The 21,250-nt window shown below is 38.6% G+C and overlaps 1 protein-coding gene across 3 annotated transcripts in view; it reads left to right on the top strand.

Annotated features, from left to right (window-relative positions):
• LOC119413007 (cGMP-dependent protein kinase 1) overlaps window positions 1–21,250 on the top strand; it is a 130,933-nt gene that overhangs the window by 7,057 nt on the left and 102,626 nt on the right. For all 3 annotated transcript variants that reach the window (XM_037680036.1, XM_037680028.1, XM_037680021.1), the window contains exon 2: window positions 3,327–3,493. In XM_037680036.1, the coding sequence (XP_037535964.1) occupies window positions 3,327–3,493 (167 nt within the window). The remainder of the gene's footprint in view (window positions 1–3,326; window positions 3,494–21,250) is intronic.

Here is a 21,250-nt window from a genome sequence, read left to right on the forward strand (position 1 = left end):
ATCCAACCATCCATCCATCCATCCATCCAACCAGCCATCCAACCATCCATCCAACCAGCCATCCATCCATCCATCCATCCATCCATCCATCCATCCATCCATTATCTTTACCCGTTTATTCCATTTTCGGTCATGGGGGTCGCTGGTGCCCATGTCAAGCAATCACTGTGCGAGGGGCGGGGGTACACCCTGGACAGGTTGCAAGTCCATCCCAGGATTTAGACAAATATAATTGATGTTTTATTTTATTTATTTATTTATTTTACAAAAGAATGCTACTTATTCTTTTCAGTGCATTTCTGATTAACTAATCGACCTGCATAACATCAAAGTTCATGCTCAATAATTCAGGTAAAAAATCTAAAAAGTTACATCAGTTCATTTGGATGGTTTCTTTTTTTTTTTTTAGATGTTTCGTCCTTCATCCAAAGGACTTAGTCAGTCTGAGGAGCCACAACAAACTCAGTCTCGCAAGCAGCACACTCCCATAGTGGACCAACAAGTTTGTTGGTGATAAGATGGTTTGTGGAGCCCGCTCTCTCCCCCGTTGACTCCTCTGAGGCAGCCATAGCCAAAGTGGTTCAAAACATCAAAGTTCATGCTCAATAATCCAGGTAAAAAAAATAAAAATCCAACAATGTTCAGTCAGGTCATCTGGATGGTTTCTTTTGTTGTTGTTGAGACATTTCATCCTTCATTGAAAGCCTCGGAAGAGTCGACGGGGGAGCGGGCGGGCCCAAGAAACCATCTTATCACCAGCAAACTGGTTGGTTCACTATGTGAGTGTACTGCTTGTGGGACTGAGTTGGTTTGTGGCTCCTCGGACTGATGTAGTCCTTTGGATGAAGGACAAAATAGCTCAACAAAAAAAAGAAAGAAACCATCCAGATGACCTAAAAAGGGCATAAACACAGAGTCTGAGCTCCATCCAGAAGTTCTAATAAAACTGGACACTGCTGATATTGTCGCTCTGTGTATTCTGCTGCCGGCAGGCATTGGGAGAGCACAGCTTCATAAATGTCCTCCAGCCTGTTTGCCCTTTCAGCTTGAAGCTATCCATATGATCGGAGTCAACAGGGCAGTGAAAAAAGGGCAAACAGGAAGTGGATTTCCACCCTTTTCTCTGAGCTGTGGGTAGTTAAAGCTTCATATTCTTGTGGGCGTGGCCTCCCCTCTGGATTGACACTGACACATGTTATTAACTTCATTCATGTCATCTACACTTTGTGCAAAAGCAGCCGCCGCTCAGCTGAGCAGTTCAGACGCTGGTGAAGACATACAAATTATGAATGAGTGATCCCATCTCACCCCCATCACCCATCATCTCTTCTCACTTCTATGTGAGCGGATCAGAATAACGCTTCCTTTGAGGTTTCACATTTCACCGCACCTGGCCTGCTTTCACCTACTTACCGTGGATTTTCTTTACGTGCAAACATCCTGCTGCATCTGATGAGCGCTCTCTGATTTCAAGGATAATTCTGCTCTTTGATGATGTCTTCTTGACGTGCGTTCACCCTGCTTTTATTTTGGTACTCCTGACAGTGCTCTCATGTAGAACTGCATGTTGGCTTTAAAGTTATTTTTCTTCTTCTCTTGCATATTGATTTGGTGAAAGCTACTCAGGGAATGCCCTGATGACTGCGCAGTTTGAAGGCCAATTTGGCTTTTAGAAGTGCTCCCTGAAAGACCACAGTCTGCCTCCTTTAGGCCTTTTATCCACTTGTTGCTACAATAAAAACAACAGTTTACCCTGATGTCTTGGTGTTAGGGGATATCTTTCTAAAGGCTTCAGTGCTGTTTGAGTTTGATTTTTTTCATTTATTTATTCAACCTTTATTTATACATCCTCGGGGACTCATTTACAAGAGAGACCTGATTCCAACAGAGTGGTGACAACAGTGGACAACAAAGACAGCAGTAGACAATCAAAAGGAAGCATACAAATTGAGAAGAACAAGTGAAAGCAAATGGCATTAAAATATGGAACAACAACAACAAAAAACAATTAGGTTGTAATGAGATGTAGAATACTAAAAACAGGAACATGTCTGCATTGGTTTTTCACATGAACTTAACAGATGTTTGAAGCCACTTAGAGAAGTCAAGGTCGAGAGCTTCAGATCTTTTTGTAAGATATTCCAGGAAACAAGAGCGGAGTAGGAGAAGGCTTTTTTGCCTAGTTCAGTTCTCACTGAGGGAACACTGCAGGTAATAATGTCCTGAGAGCGCACGCTGTAGCTGCACTCATGCAGAGACATGTAGGAGGAGATGTATGAAGGCAGCAGACCAAGAAGTGATTTAAAGATGAAAATGTACCAGTGAGAGAGTCTGTGTGAAGTTAATGATGACCAGTTAACCAGTGAATACAGGGTGCAATGGTGGGTACGGTAGTCACAGCCAGTTAAGAATCTTAGTGCACCATGATAGACAGCATCCAACATCTGCATAGTGCTTGTAGGAGCGTTCATGTAAATAATGTCACCGAAGTCAGTGGAGGGAAGGAAAGTCACAGATACAAGGTGTTTCCTAGCAATCAGAGTTAAACAGGATTTGTGTCTGAAAAAGAAACCCAGTTTCACTTTCAGTTTCCTTACTAGGTTTTCCACGTGGAGCTTAAAAGAGAGATGCGAATCAAGCAAGATACCCAAATATTTGTAGGAATCGACAAACTCAATAGGAACACCATTCGAGGATAAGATCAGAAGAATAACTGCTGGGACCGACTTCCTGTTTGAAAAAAAAACATCTCTTTGTTTTTGTCGGCATTTAAGACAAGTTTGAGACGGAACAAATCTGACTGGATGATGTCAAAAGTGGATCGCAAAATCTGGAAAGCCTTATCAATCGTTTTAGCTAAACAATAAACAACTGTATCATCAGCATAGAAATGCTCTGATCTACATTATCTATGTAGATTGTAAAGAGGGTGTGTCCTAAGGCTGAGCCTTGTGGTACACCATTGTTGACTGTTAAATAACTGGAGGAAGTACCGTTATGTTGAACACATTGCCTCTGGTCTGAAAGATAGTTAGAGAACCAACCAATGGTGTGTTCTGAGAAACCAATTTCTGAGAGTTTATGACACAAGATGTTATGATCCAGTGTCAAAAGCTTTAGACAGGTGTGAATTCTTTTTAATTAATTCATTATTTTTTAATTAATTAGATTTTAATTGTTTTATTAAAAAAGCAACATACTGAACAGGTCAGTGTCCATCAGAATATCTTAATTCCAGACAAGGTTTTTGTTTTAATCTTGTTCACATGACGCTGTTGATAAGGCATGCATTGCACGATTCTTGAACTCGTTTTGTTTGCCTCCAGGTCCAAGGATTTGATCAAAGAAGCTATCTTAGACAACGACTTCATGAAGAACTTGGAGTTGTCACAGATCCAAGAGATTGTGGACTGCATGTACCCTGTGGAGTACGGAAAGGACAGCTGCATCATAAAGGAAGGCGATGTGGGCTCACTGGTCTACGTCATGGAAGGTAAAAACACACGAGCCCAGGTGATAGACACATCCCCAGGCAGCTCAAATCGATCCAAATGAACATCGCAAACATGAAAAAAGAATGTCACTGACATACTTTTTTTAAAAGCATGCTTTGGATCTTGGGGTACTTGTTTGTTTGAAAAAAAAAAAAAGCCAGCCTGGCAGTCATGGAGAAGTAATGAAACGCTTTGTGATCGCTCACGCAGTGTTGATTTTACCTTGTATATTGTTTCAGCGTGTGGTTTCTTTTATTGAAAAAAAGAGATGAGAGCGTGAAGGCTTTGATGAAAGGGAACAGCACGCACAGCATCCATTTGAGCACCGATGGGGTTTGTGAAAGGGCATTTTTGCTACGTGATTTGTGGCAAGAGCCTCTGCGGCTAAACGGTCACTGAGCCGTTGTCCCAGACAATGGATTTGACCTTAGTAAAAATGGCTTCAGTCAATGGCTGAGCAATGTAACTGATCCTTATGTGGCAGTGAACTCGAAAGTCTGCTGCCGTGAAGTGATAAAAACAATGGAGCGAACACAGTCAAAGTTTATGCTCGACTACTTTATCGTGAGGAAACAAATCTAAAGCTAAAGTTGGGCTAATGCACAATCAAATGAACATCACTGCCACTTGATGAGCATCATTTTGTAGAAGCCATCTTCTTTTTATCTAAAGTTTTTACTTTATAAGTGATTTTGCACCCAGATTTAGTAAATATTGGACTAAATCCGTTTTCCTCCCTCTGTCAGTGAATGTTCCACGGTAAACCCAACGCATACAGCAGCTGCTACAAACAGGAAATCCCATAATCTTGTTAAGTTTTGATTTTTTATATTCCAGACTTAGTTTTGTTTAAAAACTCATTTTTTTAATCTATTCCTACTGGCGTAGTTTCCTAAAAGTAAAACGACTGTTTCGTTTGATGTTTTTTTAAATGAAGTATTCCTGCAGAACTGCGTGAAACCTCTACAGAGTCTGCATAGTCTTCATGAAGGTTTCTGTCTTCACGATGAGACTTTGATATGCTTTTCAAGCAGTAATCTACAAAAGTTTTCATTCATGGCTTTCCAGAAATCATCTTGACCTCCATCGACAAACCAAAATGCCAACAAAACAGTCAAGCCTTTCTAAAAACTCTTTTAGAGAATTTGAAGAAATAGTTGACCAGTTTTTGTACAGACGGTCCTTTTAATCTCTTGTTGCTGCTGAATGCTCAAAAAATGTCTCACAGTTCAGAGGGCTTGAATCAAAATGGTTGTAAACTCCTGGTGAACTGTTCGGTGTGGAAAATAAATGGATGTATTAAAGTTAACAAACCAAAAAAAAGGGTTATAAGCTCAATCATCCAGGTAGACAACAACAAAAAAGGTTAAATCATGTCATCTGGACCAGTTTCTTTAATTGAGAAACGTTTCATCTTCCATCCAGAGGACTTTGTCAGTCTAATGCCTGCCAACCAGATCTGTCATAGGCAGCCTTCACTGCTGTGTTTCAAGCCAACCATCTTGTTGGAATTTCAAAAGCAGGCCTTTATGTGCAAAACACACCCATCCAAAACAATCAATCATCATATACAACTGTTTAGGCCCGACGGCCAACTTACTTCTCACAGAAACAGCCGGAGGACAACCAAGGCCAAAGTGGTTCAGAAAATGGTTTATAGACTCAATCATCCAGGTAGATAACAACAAAAAAGGTTAAACCGTGTCATCTGGACCAGTTTCTTTAAGTTTATGCGACCTGTTTTTTTTTTTTTTGGAACACACCAAAGCTCTAACACTGAATAACAAACTCATGATAACAGGTTTTCACCCAATAAATTTCCCACTTGTCCATTTCCTTCACTAATCATCTTAAAAGCACCAATTATCCACTAACATAACATACTGAAGAGACTGTTTCAATTTTTGACTTGCCTTTTGGGAATTGGCTCATCTTTGGCTCAAGTGCTTCCTGTTTCAGTGATGCAACACAACTGATTATTAAAAAAAAAGCTTTAATATTCAGTTCTGGCATGCAGTTGCGCAGAAAATGAAGCAACCCATTCATCACTAAATGACTATTTAACACAGATTAAACCTTTTGAAATTTGAAATGCTCATATGAAACCTGCAGGATAATGTGACCAGGCGCTGAGAGCCTTAAAGACTGAAGACGTGGAGAAGCCTGACTTGTTGGTTGTAACACAGGTGGTGGCATTTAAAGGTTGATATTTTACTAAGATAAACGAGTCACTAAAATTGATTGTTGCTTCTATTGTTGGCCCTCTTTCCTTTATTACTGTGTTAGTGAGACGTTTCCTTCATGCTCCTTTTGGTCAAATGTTGTTAAAAATTGAAGGCCTAGCATTTGTCGATGAAATGCAAATCGCCTGATGCCTTTCACGCCTGGTTTTAAACTCAAATCGTCTTATGATGATAAGGAACTGAGCTATAGTTCTTTGGGTTAAACCTCGTAAATCACTGTGCAAAATCTTATTACATAGAGTTCAGACAATGTGTTGAGTATGACAGAAGTAGACAAGGAAATGGAGGAGTTGTAGGTGTTTTGGTCAAACCTTGAAAATAACTTTATGCGTAACCTCACACAATAATACAAAAGGTCATGCTTGGATTATATGTTGTGTATGACTTGTTGCTACTACCACGTTCAATTTTCACTAAATAGCTGTAACATTGACAGAGTTATAGCTTTTTTTTAGGTTGGTTATTTGTGGCAGCACTCTTGAATTGATCGACTCCAAAAGTTCATTACTTGTAAAGGTCAACCCATTGATTATGTTCTAAAAAGTTTCATTGAGACTTGTGTGGTGGTTCATGAGCTATTTTTTGCCAATAGGAAAACATGGCTCACTCCCAACTTTATTGTTAAAATTTTAAGCAAAGATGTCATACAGGTAACACTTTATGCGTTAAGATTAAATCTCAGTTCGTGCCACGCCAATTTTTAGCACATTATCTGTATAAATGACTGAGTTATAGACATATTAATGCTTATAAGTTCTGTTGGCTTGGCCCAGGGGTGTCCAAACTTTTTCATATGTGGTCCAAAACTTTCAAGATGACAGGACTCGTGGGCCACAAAAATGTGAATTTAACTCTTAAAGTGAACAAAATTTTGGAGAAAGGACAAAAGTTTACTAATTTTGGTGAAAAAAGAGTTTTAAATTGTTGTAGATCTAAAACATTAAAAGCCTCATAAATACTAAGATTATATTTTTCATTAAAAAGGGTTAGATTTATTTGATTTGTTGGGTATCTGTTTGTTGTTTTCTTGTGTTTGGAAAGTTCATTTTAATTTGTTCTCAGCAACAAATGTGTAATTTGAGTAAGTGTCCTTTTAAAAGCGGGTCGATCAGCCTTTTGGATCATGGACGGCTCAAAAGGTTGATCCAAGTTCTGAAAAGCTGTCCAGCTGTCAGTCACCACAACAGATTCATAGACGGTTTGATGAAGTTTATCAACTCGTATGTAGATAATACCATGTTATATTCATTTAAAAATGTTTAATTTCCCTCTTGATTATTTTATCAACTGCAATTTTTAGCCCAGTTTTATGACTCATCTAAAAGTCTCCTTTCTACGACGGAGCTTTAGGGGCCATGCTAAGAATTTTTTTTACATTGCCTATGCTAAGGAAAAAATAAAACCCATAAAATTACGAGAATAAAGTCGAATAATGTCTTAATATTATGAAAATAAAGTCATACGAGTCTTTTTGCAGCTCTCGTGTTTATTTTTCTTTTTTCCCCATGAGTCGGATCCATGACGCAACCTGTCAATCAATCCAGTAGGCATGTCAGCAAACGACCAATCTGAAGCTAAATGAGTCATAATATTATCCAAACTCCCATAGGCATCACAACCATTATATGTGAAGGGGCCATGTCCCCCCCACATTTACTATGAAACATTAGTTCAGGCGGCACAGTTTCTCTTTCTTCATGAACAAATCCATTCCACTTGATCAATAGGAGAATATTCAAGCCACTAAAACTCCACTCCAGGTTTTCCTGGTTACCTCCAACTCACCGTTTCTCCTCTACGTCTCCTCCTGCCTCGGGCAGAGATCGCTCACAGGTGGAGGAGATGGAAACACCTCTGTGTTGCTCGCTCGCCAGTTTAGCGAGCTTAGTGTGGGCAGTTGTTGACTGGGGGGGTTGATCATAAATATATTTTCATGGTTAGGAGGAGAGAAGTGGATTGCTACGTCTGTAGCATGTTAGCTTAGCAGTAAGTGTGACACTGTAAGATGCTGCAGGTGTAAGAGACGCTGTGTTCAGGTGCATTAAAGTTGAAATGTCTTTAAACCCCCACACCTTATTGTCCTCAAGCTTCATGAGAAACATCATTTAGATGAGTAGTGTTGAACACAAGTAAAAATGTCTAGTGGTGACGTTTTTTATTTCTCTATAAACACAAATAGTGCCGACCTGACGTTCTGTGTTAAAGTGTATTCAAGTAAAAATGTCTTTAAACCAGCTGAATTTTCACAAACTTGGTGAGAAACATGTTTAAAATGTATAGAATTGAAGGAAATCTAGGTGAAATGTTGCTTTTTTGTACACTAGTGTAGCCTATACTTTTTTTTTACCACGCGTGCACATGCACCCACACCTACACACATCGTGTCCCCCCCACATTACGGATGCTTCTGGCGCCCTTGCGAACTCCAACATGATAAAGCAGGGTTTATTGCATTTTAATGAAGAATGTTGAGCATCTTGTTAAGTTATACTTTGGTATTGGTTTTACAAATACGGAGATACTTAATCTGTTAACACATCAGCATCAGATTATTATCAGTATCAGGACTGTGAACCTGCTTACAGTAAGGTGGTACGCTCTGATGGGCTGCAGCGCAGGCCTCTGCAGGTACAGAGCATTTAGCTTCGGATTGGTCATTTGCTGACACGCCTACTGGATTGACTGACAGGTCGCGTAGTGGATCCGACTCATGGGAAAAAAAATAAAAATAAACGAGAGCTGTTAAAAAAAAAGTCTCGTACAACATTATTCTCATAATATTAGGACTTTATTCGACTTTATTCTCGTAATTTTATGGCTTTAATTATTATTATTTTTTTCTTAACGTGACCCTAAAGCTCCGTCGTACCTTTCTTGTATAAATCAGTAAAGGTTTTTGGTGCTTTGTACCAGGAAGTGAAAATAAAAAGATTACAGCCAAATGTTTGTATTTTGCTTAATATTACTCATTTTGAGAAAATTGTTTTTCATTCGTTTTGCTGTTAAGCCTAAACATTAAAAAGGATTACCAAATAATTTGCAGAAATTCTGCATCGACCTCTTAAGCCTGCTGGACAAAAATGATACCCTTTTTAAACTGCAGTTGTGGGCCGCACAAAATCACTCCAAGGGCCACAAATGGCCCTCAGGACACACTTTGGACACCCGTGGCCTAGAAGATATCTCCTGGAAGTTTCAATAAAATCCGTCCTGTGGTTCATGAGATATTTTGCTAACAGACAAACAGAGCTGACTCCAGATAATTATTAACACATATTTAAAAGAACAACTTGTGGAAGCTGTTATTTAGAGTAGATGCTGGGGATTAGTCTCAGCTCTGACCACACAAAATTTTAGGCTACAATCTGTTAAACTGACTGAGTAATAGACATTTCTGTGTTTTTTACTATCACTTAGCTCTGGCAGCCATCTTGAATTGTGTTGACTCTAAAAGGAAATCAGCTGTAGACAGTCATTCCATGATTAATTTGTGTACATTATTTAAAACGTGTCCTGCGTTTATTGGGATTTATTTGGGAACAAACAGACATGCAAACACAGAAGTGCAACAAGGAGACCATATAAAAAATCTTTTATCAAATAAAAAATAAAACATAAACCCTAAATTCTGTCAAACATTCTGGCCTTTTTTAGTCTGATTATTAGGCAGGGTAGATCTGTATACATATGATGTTAAACTTTATTTTTCTTTTTATAAACGTGAGTCCACACAACTGTAAAATACTACATTTGCTTATGTGAGCTGAGTTCAACATCGAGCCTTGTTCATTGTGTTTATGCACCAAGTACGGCCTTTTTTGCCCTTATCTCCTGGCCACACAGAAATAAGTCAAATATGCAAAGAGTTTATGCAAAACCCAGACTCTGAACTGAACTCTGTGCCGTAACCTGAGATGACATGTTTGGGAAAAAGCCCAGCCATTAGTAACAGTGAAAGAAACAAAAAGGAGCATCTTTATTAATGAGTTCACCACAGCTCAGAAGAATGTGGGTGAAAACATGAGAAGCAGTTTTCCCAGAACGTGAATCTCCAAGTACCGAGGCTTAAAATCTGCTGTCAGTCTCTCCCGGTGATGAAGGCTCGGAGAAGATGGCGGTGCCAAAGGTGACTTGTCATGCTAGGTCACCAGTTTCACACTGAGATGATGAAATGCTTCCTTTTGAGTGTGACAGAACGAGAAAAAAAGAATGATATGAATCTAAAAGAAAAAATAATTGTAGAGGGGCTTTGTGGCCACCTCTTTGACAGAGACAGAAGACATGGAATGGAGACTTTAGCTTCACCAGTGGTCACTTAAAAGCAAATGTTTGGTTGATTATTTGCAGCTTACGGTATTTATCTTCATTTGATCTGATCTGTGGCTTCCTCAAACTTAGTTTCTACTCCTAGCTTTGCATTTGTTTTTCTTTTGTCCTTGTCTTCTGTCCATCCAACTCTGGATTTGTGTTGTGGTAAAACAAAATTATGCAAAGAGCTGCTTGGAGCCCAAAGGAAATAACTTTATACCAAGGTCTGTGGACGCCTGTTGGAGTCTGCAGCTCTTCATAATTCTGGCTGACAGTTTGTCTGAACGTGCCAGCTGCATCAACTCAGTGGTGTACATCATTTCCCAGTCAAATGAATGATGGTCACCGAGGCAGTTGTGTCATTTATTACATAATGTTTGGTTATGGGAACGATGTGGTTTATCATTCATCACGCAGCCGTATGAAGCAGAAGTGATCCTGGCACCACAACTATGACGAGCCCTCTGCTAACTCTAAGACGCTGCAGCAAACGGTTGTGTTTTGGCTTCAAAATTGACTGGGCTGTAAACAAGCATCTGTCCATATACAAAAATAAATAAATAAATAAATAAGCAAAACAAAAAACAAAACAAAAACTGATTGCAATGGAGACAAAGGCTCATGTTTCCATGGTGATGAAATTGGTTTTTGATTGGCATTGTCATCCCCAAAGACCCATACAGGTGGCTAACGATGATGATAATAATAAGTATATTCACATTCAATTACTATCAAGTATTTTATCCACAGAAGATAAAAAAGTAATCGTTCCATTTAATTTAATGAAGCTGCATTTTTCGAAAACAAGTATGTGTGGTGCAGGAGCATTTAGTAGGATAGTTTGTAGAAGTTGTTTGCTTCAGATGTCTGCTAAGGACTTTAAAATGTAGTTTTGTCAGTAAATGAAATGGAGAACCCATCAGCGTAATGAAAGGTCTAGTATTTGTTGAAGGAATGCATTTTGACGGTCGCCTTACATGCCAGTTTTACACTCATCACGAAGCATAATTGTGTAATGAGGAGTGACAAAGTTGTCGTTTTAGTCAAACCTTGAAAATGAGGTCTTGCGCAGCCTTACGAGATGTTGATATGTCTTATGAAATTAAAATTGTTAGTGTTCAGAGTATGTGTTGGGAATCACTTTCAGCTACTACTAAATCAACTTTTATTTCAGTTTTTCTAAAACTGCCTTAATTAAAGCCATTTTTGTGATGGCTAAAGGTGATTAGCTGAGGTGTCTGTTTTGACTGGATTAGCTGAAAAAGTTCATCAGTTGTTGATGTACCTCCAGTGATTACTTTCTGAAAGTTTTATTAAAATCTGCCCATTTGTTCCTGAGAATGGTACAGACAAATGAACACACAGTCACATACAGGCAAAAACATTATCATCCACCTTTTGCCTTTCCGTAATGTGTGATAAAAATATTTATTAGTGTCTGCAAATAATTGTTTTTTTTATTGATTAATGTGCTACTTAATCTTCAGTTAATCAATAATTTGATCTCCAAAATGTAGTTTGGAAAAATATTTATCTGTTTATCCCACAATGGGCATAAACACCTCAGACAATCAATAAAATAAATGTATAGGCTTTCAGCAAATATCAAGCCTTCAGTGTGAGTCACTACTTTCTTAAAAGTAAACAAACAACCCCAAACCAAGCAAAAATGTGTTTGTTTGTTGGAAAAATATCTTACTGCACCAGACTGAGTCATATGAGGGTTGAGATAGGGTAGATGCAGGGCAGCCGACTCAGGACCTGAAAGTCCCAGGTTCGATCCCCAGTCACTGCACATCTCGTGGTGTTTCTGAGCAGGACAACCTATCCCCATTTGCTCCCCGGGCATCTTCAATAGCTGCCCACTGCTCCACCTGAGTGTATCCCAATGGGTTAAATGCATCAGAGAGCAGTGACTTAGATCATCTAGTTGACAATTTTACAACTACTTTGCAAACTTCACTCGATAAAGCTACTCCGCTGAAAAAGAAAGTAATCAATCAGAAGAGATTAGCTCCTTGGTTCAATTCTGAGTTACATACTTTAAAATAGGTATCTAGAAAGCTAGAAAGAAAATGGCGCTCCACTAACGTTGAGGAATCTTACTTCTCCTGGAGAGATAGCCTGCTAACGTACAAAAAAGCACTCCGTAAAGCTAAAACTTTATATTATTCATCTTTAATTGATGAGAATAAAAGTAACCCCAGGTTCCTTTTCAGTACCATAGCGAGTCTAATGAAAAATCCTATCTCTGTTGATTCATGTATTCCTACAACTACAAGCAGTGATGACTTCATTGGATTCATTATAAATAAAATTGTTTCAATTAGGGAAAAATTCAAACCAACATTCCTAGTATCACCTCTGGTTCTGTGTCAGCAGAGACAACTTTAAAATGTCACTAGAACCTGATTTATGTTTGGACTGTTTTTGTCCTGTTGAGCTCTCTGAATTGTCAAAAATAATAGCATCATCCAAACCATCCACAAGTCTGCTAGATCTCATCTCAACTAGACTATTTAAAGATGTATTTCCCTTAATTAATAATCACTTCTTGGATCTGCTTAATTTGTCTCTAATAAGTGGTTACATACCACAGAGCTTTAAGATTGCTGTAATTCAAACATTACTTAAGAAACATAACCTTGACTCAGGAACCCTAGCCAACTATAGACCTATATCTAATCTAACTTTCATCTAAAAAATTCTAGAGAGATTCTGGTCAGTTATGTGATCATCTGCAAAGAAATAATCTGTTTGAAGAGTTTCAGTCGGGTTTAGAGCTCACCACAGCACTGAATCTGCCCTGGTGAAAGTTACTAATGATATTCTCATGGCCTCTGACAGTGGACAGGTGTCTACACTGGTCCTGTTAGACCTCAGTGCTGCATTTGATACAGTTGATCATACTATTCTATTACAGAGACTTGAATATGAAATTGGAATTACAGGAACACCTCTAAATTGGTTTTAAACATATTTATCTGATAGATTCCAATTTGTACATGTAAACAATGAATCTTCATCATACACCAAAGTTAGACATGGAGTTCCTCAAGGTTCAGTGCTTGGATCAGTACTCCTCACCTTGTATATGCTTCCATTAGGTACTGTTATTAAACAGCATGAGATACATTTTCATTGTTATGCTGATGATACACAGTTATATTTGTCCATGAAACCCAATGAATCCAATCAGCTATTTAGACTACAAGCATGTCTTAAAGACATAAAAACCTGGATGACCCTAAAATTTCTACTTTTGAACACAGACAAGACTGAGGTTTTAGTTTTTGGACCTGAACATCTTAGGAATTAATTTTTCCTTTTTTCGCCCTCCTTGGATGGCATTAATCTGTCCTCCAGCTCTAATGTTAAAAATCGTGGTGTTATTTTTTATTAGGACATGTCTTTTATCTCCCACATTAAAAACGTTACTAGAACCACCTTCTTCCACCTTCGTAATATTGCTAAAATTAGAAACATCTTATCTAAAAATGCTGCAGAAAAACTGGTTCATGCATTTGTCACATCTAGACTGGACTATTGCAATGGTTTATTATCTGAGTGTCCAAATACTTCCTTAAAATGTCTTCAGTTGATCCAAAATGCTGCTGCCAGAGTCTTAACTGGAGTTAGTAGGAGAGATCATATCTCTCCAGTTTTAGCATCTCTCCATTGACTCTCTGTCAAGTCCAGAATTGAATTCAAAATCTTACTTCTAACCTACAAAGCTCTCAACAACCTAGCTTCGTCTTATATTTGAGAGCTTATTGTTCTATATTTTCCTAACAGAGCACTTTGCTCTCAGACTGCAGGCTTACTCGTGGTTCTAGTGTTTCCAAAAGCAGAATGGGAGAAAGACCTTCCAGTTATCTGGCACCTCTCTTGTGGAACCAACTTCCAGTTGCTGTCCATAAGACGGACACATTGTCCAGTTTAAAGACTGGGCTTAAGACTTTCCTTTTTGATAAATCCTATAATTAGGGTTGGATTGTTATGCTGCTGAAGCTTAGACTACTGGAGGACAAATTGACCTAATTTCCTTAAATAATTTGCTAAAATTGCATAGTTTTCAATTGATGCTATTTCTATCTTGTGATTCTTGACCTGCCATTGTGTATCTGTTCCTATCAAACCCAACCGGTCGAAGCAGATGGTTGCTTGTCCTGAACCTGGTTCTGCTAAAGGTTTCTTCCTCGTGAGGGAGTTTTTCCTTTCCACTGTCGCCTTCATTGTTGCTCAAGATGAGAGTTCTTCAATGGAGTTAAACTCAAAGCAGTCTGCTCCTCAGATAAATCGTGTTCAATTATTTTTTTATATATGAATGTTTCTGTTAACTTATTTATATATGTGAATGTTTCTGTTCAGTGCCCTGAGATGACTTCTGTTGTGACTTAGCGCTATATAAATAAACTGAATTGACTTGAATTGAAAATGCAGAGAGCCAATTTCGCCATTGTATGGGAACGTACAACCATGACAACAAATAACACATTATTATCATCATAATCATTATTATTATTATTATTATTATTATTATTATTATAACAACGTCAACTCACTGCACTTGACCAACTAACTACAAGTGAACAAGTCAACTCCTTTTTCTTTCAGCTTTTCCCTTTTCAGGGGCTGCTCCATGAGTCCTCTTTCTCCATCTCACTCCGTTCTCTGCATCCTCTCTCCTTACTCCAACTTCATGTCCTCTCTAACTGCATCTATACAGTTATTCTTTGTCTTTAACCTGGTAGCCTCCTTTCCAAAATCCTTCTACCAATATACCCCTTGTCCGTCCTCAAGTCACAAGAACTTGTCACCTGTACCTCACCAACGTCCAACAAGTCAACTCACTGTACATGCCAAGTCAGTCAGGAGCTGTTTTTTTTGTAAATCTATTGTTAAGTTCATTGTTTACCCCAAAATTGTTCCAAAGTCTGTGAGAGCGTGCTTGTTTGATTCTACATGGCCCTGTGATGGACTTGTGACCTAAAGGGTGTTCCCGCCTCTTACATAGTGTCAAAAGTCAAAGTCAAAGTTTCTTTATTTGTCGTTCACGAAATTGTGAACATAGGGTCCAGTGACTGCTGGAGATAGGCACCAGAAACTGGAAAGAAAGAAGAGTGGATGGAAGTATAATGTTATTGTACTGTTGTATATTGCACGTTCATATTACCTGTTTTATATTAGGGTTATGGGAAGGGATTAGGATTATATATTCTTTCTACTGTACGAATATAGACAATATACTTTATACTTGTATAAACATGTTTCTACTACAACAGTAAATCGTGCAGTGGGTTGTCATGGTCTATAATTTCTCACTGCTATAATCTTTAAATAATTTCCTTAGATAAACAATAGAATTGTGTTTGAGTGTATCAATGCAAATCTTATTAAAATTTCCAACTCTTGAATTTCCCTCTTTCCATGAAAGAAACACATAAAAAAGGAAAAAAACAAAAATTCCTAAACAGGTATAAGGAAGGCATTCATGATTTGTTTCTGGATTACTTCTTTTACTCTGTTTAAAATCATCTTCAGTGTATAAAGAGGAGAAGGCAGACAAAAGTGAAAAGTAAATAATAGTGAGAGAGGTTCAGTTAAGGAGTCAGCTCCTAACCTGAAATTCTGACTTTTCTCTGACAGTTTCTTTGACAGCCGGCAATATTCAGCGCTACGGTGGAGCACTTCACTCAGGTGGAGGTATTCAGGGGATTTGAGATTGCATCCGAGATTTGACAAGTTCTCTACTCAAATTGGACCCACTTCCAATTATTTTATCTGACCAACTGTTGGCCGAGACAAACACAATATTGTGACAGATTTCTGAGGGAATATTTGTTGAAGGTTTAAACGAGGCTTAAATGGTGTGTTTTTTCATTGACAGAGACGAATGTCAGTATGTTGTTTCAAGGCTTAAGCTGAACGTCTGCTGGCAGTCATTTCCCTCACTGCTTCTGAATAACAACGAACAGCCGAGCGTACCCGCTGTGGCATTGTGCCGTTTCTCTCCATGAAACGGTTATTTGATGGTTTTGACTCTTTATGACAACATCTGAGATGCTTCAAAATTCCCATGCAGTAAACACTAATGTGTTTACATATCACCAATTGAATAAAAACAGCTTTGTGAGTTGGAAAATACACACACTGTCCATACATCTCTCTGTCACCTTAAAGGCGACAGGACCGTCTGTGTGTGTTTGTTTTTTTGTATCGTCAGCAAAATATTATTTGAACCAGCGGGCAGTTTTCAATGGAACTGTCAGAAAGTAATCATTGGATAAACATCTACGACTAATTACCTTTTGGAGTCAATTCCTTTCAAGATGGCAGCTACAGGCAGACAAACTTAAACAAACAAAAAACAAAATTGACAAAATTCAGCCAATTTGACAGACATTAAGCTCAAAATCCCCAACTAATACAATGAGCATAACAGTTCACGAGACCAGTGTTTAAAACTTTTGACATTAATTATTGTTGTCAACTATGTTGGTTTGTTAGTAAAATATTTCTCGAACCACAGAATGGATTTTAATTAAACTTTCATGTGCCTGTGATGTCAAATTTTCATAATTAATATAAATGCATTTTTGGAAAGATAACATTAATAATGTATTGCAAAAAAATAAATAAAAAAAATTACCCTGCTAAGATGAATGGTTGTTCAGATATTCACATGCACAGTAACAGGAAGTGATGTCAAAGGGGAACACCTGCATGTAAACAGAACATGGCAACACAGACAGTAGAGAAGGATGCAACCTTTCTTTGGATTATTTTGAGTCATCATCATAAAAAGAAGAAGAAGAGTTTGAACAATATTGTTTCAATGAACAAGGACCAAGGAGTTCCCATTTTTAGAGTTCCCCTTTGATGTCACTTCCTGTTTCACTTTGGCTACACCAAGTTTAAAAGAAAATATGCCAGTAATGTGACAAAATTTGTAAAATCAAGTATATAATGTTAAATTTCTTAAATATTAAGATGTTACATGCACTTTTTGCACTTGTAGTATATGCATGTCACATGCACTTTAAGAAAGTATGGTAATCAACAGATGCACTTCTACAACTGCTTTACTTCTAAGATGACTTTCACAGCCAATTAAATTTAGAGAACCCAACAGTGGGTATAACTTAGCTAATTTTACATATATTGAGCTAACAATTGGTATGGTAATTGCTGAGCATCGCCCCCATCTCGTATTTTAAAGGCACATATTGTACAACATTTGTGCTTTAAACTTAAACATTAACTGTTGAAATTAACACTCTTTGAATAAATATTTTCCAATGGAATAGCTTTTTAAGTAACCTTAAGCAATCAGTCTAATATGAGATGTCCGCAACACTTTAATACATTTGGCCAGTAGGTACAAATTTTAAATTTGGTAAAGTTTGGTTTGGTTGTAGCAGAGTCAATATTTTCAAGGTCTAACCAAAATACCCACAATCCTCTTATTTCTCAAAGTAAGGTGATCTTTATCTAAAATTCTGGCATGAAAGGTGATGGGTGATATATATCCCTTCATGAAATAGGCTTTTATTTTATGCAAGAATCAGAAAGAAACAAAAATATGCTTCTGCCTGAGATTCTGACAGCTGTTCTTCTCGCTGTGCTGTAGGCTGAAATCTTCAGAGGGAACTCTGTGCCTACAGAGAGAACCCGCTGTAGCAGAATAAAAGGAGATGGGCTCCTCTCTCATCTGGAGCTTAGAGATATAATCACTAGAGGTACCCAAGTGTGACTCAGTGTCATGAGTGCAAAAGGATTCACTGTGTACAGCAGGTTTCAAGCATATGCAGCATAACCTTTGCTTTATACTTTTATTTGTAATGATTAAAAGTCCAGAAGTAGCTTCTGCCCTTAAACTACCAGCTGTAGCTCTTTTGTTATGAGGTGACGCCAAAATAAGAAATGCGCTAGGCTAAAGAAACACGAGCTCACAAACACATTACACTGCATTGTTGCCTGGCAACTTAACTTATGCAGACTTCAAATTGGTGCTGCTGCTGTCAAAGTAGCATCTTGGGAGGAAAAGGCTCAACAAAGTAAAATGTTGAGGCTCACACATTTTAGTTTGATTGCCCCCCTCAGATGTCGGCATGTAGCGAACACTGATAAAACAACTGCATCTCATCACAGCAGCCAATCATGTTTATAATGAACCATAACTCACTGCTGGGGCGCAGACTTGTCGAGTCTGCTTAGACAGGCATCTCAGGCAGCTATATTTCTTTTATTTGGGACTAAAATAGGTTGTGAGATTTACACTGAGCATTTGTAAGGGTGCAGTAGAGAGAAAAGAGGTTATTTCCATAGTATATAAAACATCCATCCATCCATCCATCCATCCAGGACAGGTTGCAAATCCATCACAGGGACACATAGAGACAAACGAGACAAACAACCATTCACTCTCTTACTCACAGTTACCAATCAGCCTAACATGCATGTTTTTGGTCTGTGGAATGAAACCGGAGTACCTGGAGAAAACCCACACATGCACACACAGAACATACAAACTCCACCCAGAAAGGTCCCCGGTTGGGATTCGATCCAGCAATCTTCTTGCTGAGAGGCAACAGCTCTACCAACTGCGCCGTCATGCCCCTGTTATATAAAACAATACTAAAAATGTTGGATCATTGTGTAAAATGTACAACTAATTATATATATATACACCGGTATATAAATATTAATTAATACACCCATCCATTAATTTCTTCTTGTTCCTGAGTTGGATCATGGGAGCAGAAGCTTGAGTAGGAAGGCCCAGACTACTCTTTCCACAACCACTTTCCAGCTCTTCCAGGATAATTCTATAGCATTTATGACCAGCCTAGAGAGACAGTCTTTCCAGCAAATCCTGGGTCTTTCCCAGGAGCTTCTTCCCAGTTGGACAAGCAAAGAACACTTCCTTAAGGAGGTGCACAGAGTGTCCATCCTTACCAGATGCCCTGACCACCTCAACTGGCTGTACTTTAAGTCACATCTGAATAACATAATTTCTCACCTTATCTCTAAGGTGCCCAGCCACCTGGCGAAAAATAACTCTTATCGACTGCTTGCATATTAGGCTAACTCTGGGAAGAGATTGAAAGAATGAGATTGCGGTTACAAGCAATTGATCCATCCATTATCTTTACCCGCTTCTTCCTTTCTGGGTCACGAAGGTCACTGGTGCTCATGTCCAGCAGTCACTGTGCGAGAGGCGGGGTACACCCTGGATAGGTCGCAAGTCCATCACAGGGACACATAGAGACAAACAACCATTCACACCAGTGACGTGCGGTGAGGTTTGTGACTCATCTGGAATCAGATTCTCACATATATGAACCCAAAATAGAAGCTTATATTTCAATTTAGACTTTTTTTTCTGTTTTCGTCCTCTCCTTAATTCCTTCTGTTCTGACTGAAAATCGAGTTTAGAAAAATCCTTTAGTTTTGAGATATGATCTTTCATTAAGTCTAAACAAGTTTAAACAGTGTACCGCTTGCTTCACCCCACCACCCTGCATAACAGAAGAACACACAGTGACTGCACCTGCTTCATTGTCCCTATGGGGCAGCACTGCCCCCTATCGGTGCGGCATGGTACTTTCTGCCTCACCCTGTGTATTTTCAGTGTGCATTATGACTGATTAGAAAGAAGAAATATGTCACACACATTCATTCAATATATTAGACTGTAGAACATCAACATGTGTAGCATGTGTAATCAAACATGTATATTGACAGAATAAAGAGAGACAGCAATGGGCATGCGTCAACCACCTACTACATTTATTGTATGATAGATCACCCCCAGAGGTGAACCAGAGCACTACACTGCTTCACCCAGCACAGTTCTTCCATGTTTGAACAGGCAATGCATAAATTCCGTAATATTGACCATTGAAGTGTTGAAATAATTTAGAAAACAGTTTTAAAAACAGTTTTATAGAACAGTCAAATGCATTTTCTTTTATCATTGTTAGTATTTTACTTGTCATGATCACAGGTGGGGCACTGCCTCCCCTGACTGCGCATCACTGATTCATACTCTCACTCCCATCTAGGGACAATTTAGAGTTTGTGACCATAGGTGAGGGTACAAACTTAGGCTGATGAAACAGAGGTTCAACTTTAGCTCAGCTTTCTCTTCACCACAACAGAATGGCACACATTCCACAGCCCATTCTTTCCTCCTGACACCTCCAACCTTAAAAGGGCTGTCCAGTCTTTTCCAACTTTCAAAAGCCTCAGATTTTAAGATGCTGTTTTTCATCCTAGCTGCTTCATTCTTCATTGCTAACAGCTTCAGTGAGAGCTGCAGATCACAGTATGATGACAGCAAAAGGGGCACATCATATGCAAATAGCTTAAATAAACCTTGAGATCACCAAAACAGACCCTTTCCACCCCCTGGCTGCGCAGAGAAATTCTGTCCAAAATATTTATGAATTGAATCGATGACAAATGGCTCTGGCGAAGTCCAACTCTTACCCTGAAGTGTTCTGACTTACTGCTGGCAATGTGAACTAGAGTTAACTAAACTAAAGTTTGGCGAGATTGTTTAGAGGCTCTTGTTGAGGTTTAATATGAATTTTCATCAACAGTGGCTTTATCTTTGCCATTCTCCCATAAAGCTTAAAATGATGAACAGTTTTTGTACATTATTTCCCATCCGCATGTAACTCCTTCAGAGTGGATAAAGGTGTTTTATGGGTTTCTCTCATTTTTTAATTTATTTTATTTTATTTTTTAATCTTGCACGTTCACTCAGTTTGTGAGGACAATTCGCTCTTGGTAGATTTACACGTGTCCTTTCCATTTTGTGATGCTGGATTTAGCAGAACACTTGGGCATGTGTAGGGTCTTGAAAATCATATTGTTTTCATCCCCTGATCAGTATTTTTCAATACAGTAGTGCCTCGCTACTTCACGGTTCGTTTATCATGGACTCGCTCATCGCGGTTTTTCAAAATAAGATTGGACATGACACACAGTTACTGTAGCTGATTGATGGATGAGCTGCAAGATCGGCATAAAATTTAAAACAAATTATTTTAAACTATTTAACACCTGCTGCACATTTATGCAGCCCAGAGCTGCAGAAAAAGCTTCCTCCTGCACCTCTGTGCAGGCAATCAGCCTGTGGCACTGCTGAGGTGTTATGGAGGCCCAGGATGCTTCGATAGCGGCCTTAAGCTC

This window comes from Nematolebias whitei, chromosome 1, assembly GCF_014905685.2.
Source record: "Nematolebias whitei isolate Nwh7 chromosome 1, NemWhi1, whole genome shotgun sequence".
Taxonomy (NCBI): Eukaryota; Metazoa; Chordata; class Actinopteri; order Cyprinodontiformes; family Rivulidae; genus Nematolebias; species Nematolebias whitei.